The sequence below is a fragment of the Galeopterus variegatus genome, unplaced genomic scaffold, assembly GCF_000696425.1.
Source record: "Galeopterus variegatus unplaced genomic scaffold, G_variegatus-3.0.2 Scaffold1167, whole genome shotgun sequence".
NCBI classification, from domain to species: Eukaryota; Metazoa; Chordata; class Mammalia; order Dermoptera; family Cynocephalidae; genus Galeopterus; species Galeopterus variegatus.
This window is the reverse complement of record NW_007727278.1, coordinates 18,654-20,902: the sequence shown is the minus strand read 5'-3', so window position 1 is coordinate 20,902 and position 2,249 is coordinate 18,654. Positions and strand designations below refer to the sequence as shown.

The 2,249-nt window shown below is 52.5% G+C and overlaps 1 protein-coding gene across 1 annotated transcript in view; it reads left to right on the top strand.

The window, feature by feature from the left end:
• PEBP4 (phosphatidylethanolamine-binding protein 4) overlaps positions 1 to 1,594 on the top strand; it is a gene marked incomplete at its 3' end in the record, with an annotated part of 7,113 nt that extends 5,519 nt beyond the window's left edge. Inside the window, exon 3 of the mRNA XM_008575281.1 lies at positions 1,443 to 1,594. Within this exon, the coding sequence (XP_008573503.1) occupies positions 1,443 to 1,594 (152 nt within the window). The remainder of the gene's footprint in view (positions 1 to 1,442) is intronic.
• Positions 1,595 to 2,249: the final 655 nt, after the last annotated feature.

The following is a 2,249-nucleotide window of genomic DNA, read 5'->3' as shown; positions in this document are numbered from 1 at the left end:
GCGGGAGCGCCTCCGCGCTTCCCAAGCGGCGCACTGTAGCAGTGCGCCACCAGGCCGGCCCCGAAATAACCGTTTCTTTTACTGGGAAGTGTTCCAGAAGTTTCTCTTGGTTCGGTAGTCTGAAAAGCCTGGGGAAGGGCTGTGGAAGTGGAGATGGGGCTACTGCTGCTCCTGGCAGCCAGACCACGTCCTTGGGGAGCTGCCCCGGTCTTCTGGTCGCAGCTTCTTTCTTCCTGGACTCCTGGGCCAGACAGACACCCCCAAGTGTTGGTGGTGGAGGCGTTGTCTTGCTTTCTACTGTGTTTCGGTAGGANAGACACCCCCAAGTGTTGGTGGTGGAGGCGTTGTCTTGCTTTCTACTGTGTTTCGGTAGGAGGTGCTAGTGTCCGCCTACGCACAAGGACTTGGGTCACAAACGGGTGAAGGCAGAAGGGGTGTGGCTGGGATGTGACCAAGCATGCACAGTGAAGCCAACCTTCTGGTCTCTTCTGTGCAGCATGGCAGGGAGAGGCCATGGAGGGTTCTTCCTCTCTCTCGGTGCACCGGGGCCGGCGCTGACCTGGTCAGGCCTGACAGCAGTCAGGATACTCACAGCAAGGCAGCAGACTCTGGAGGGGGCACCACACAACTGCTCGGGCATGAAGGGGTAGACTTTTCTTTCTCGAAATATTTTTCACTATATCGGAGAACAGATTGTAATACTGCATTAGGCTCTTGGGTCCCAAAGTCATAGAAATGAGCAATGCACTCAGCAGTAAAGTAAGCAATGCTTTATTAAAAGAGGAGAGAGACTTATGCATAAGGGGAGTAGCTATAGGAAAGCTAGTCTCCCGAGGGGAGCTGTTCAGGGTCCTTTATAGGGAAAGGGGTGAAGGGGTGCAGGCCAGCGTCGTCATTCAGCGCCTGTGGAGGTGGTCTATTCTGTTCTTCCTGGTTGTGCTGTGCTCAATTAAAAGCTTTGGTTCTTGCACCCGCTCAGTAGGTACAAGATGGTGGTGGTGTTCGTTATTGTCACCCCAGGAGGGTCACTGTAGCAGTCACTTTGAAACTTTCTGCACAAGCAGGAATTCCTAAAGGGGTTTTAAGGTTAATCTGTAACTTAATTTTTACAATTGCGGTAAACAAGCCTTGGGGAGGGGTTTTGCAACTCAGTGAATATNCTGTGCATGGCCACTGGCAGGCTGCAGAGCTCTATTCTGAACACCAATCATCACTTAGCTCCTCACACCAACCCTATGAGGCAGGTACCATGACTGTCCTCATTTTGCAGGTGAGAAAACTGAGCACAAAGAGGTCAAATAACTCTTGGGTCACACAACTCGTTAGTTTAGGATTAATCCCACTTGACTTCACATTCCCAATAGTGCTAGACTGAAGCCTTGTGCACCCCAGGCTTCAGTCCAGCACCCTGACATGGGGCGACCACTTCATTCTCTCCATAGGGGCCTTGAAGTTTTCTACCCAGAGTTGGGGAACGTTGGCTGCATGTTTATTCCTGACTGCAACAACTACAGAAAGAAGATCACCCGCTGGACAGAGCCGATAGTCAAGTTCCCCGGGGCCTCGAATGTGAGTGAGCAGGGCTGGCCTGAAGGTAGAGAGTTGTGGGGTCTTGATTTCCCTGTGAACTGGCTCGTCTGGGTGACTTGAAACCATGTGCAGAGCGCTCTGGATTGAGTCTGGTGGTACCAGATGGCTCTTGCCATAGGATGTGCCTCCTTAGAGTGGCCCCACCCTTGGGGGAGGAGTCTGGGGACAGGTGGGAGGGTTGCAGGCTGGGAACTTTGACGTCGGTCCAGGGCCATTCTGCCCAGGCTTTTCCCTGCTCCTCTGCTCTAGGAGCCCCTCGGTTGCCCCTGCAAACCCCAAGCCCCTGAGCCTGGCTCTGCAGAGTCAATAGAGTCCAGCTGGTATGTGCTGCAGAGTTTGCAGAAAAATGGAAGAAAGAGGGGGCAAGAGGGAGTCCTGTCTCAAGGTGCAGGGTGGCTGGGCTTTTAGAATGATCTTCTGAGCCAGAGAGAAGCAGTTTGTAACAGGACGGAGCTTGCCAAGCGACCCAGACAAGACCAGGTCAGTGGATCCTGACACTTGGTTGTTACAATATGAGACTCGTTCTTCTTTTGCCCAAAGTCGTCTAACACAGAAGATCAAAGCATGTTAGGAATTAGAAATAACCGTTTCTTTTACTGGGAAGTGTTCCAGAAGTTTCTCTTGGTTCGGTAGTCTGAAAAGCCTGGGGAAGGGCTGTG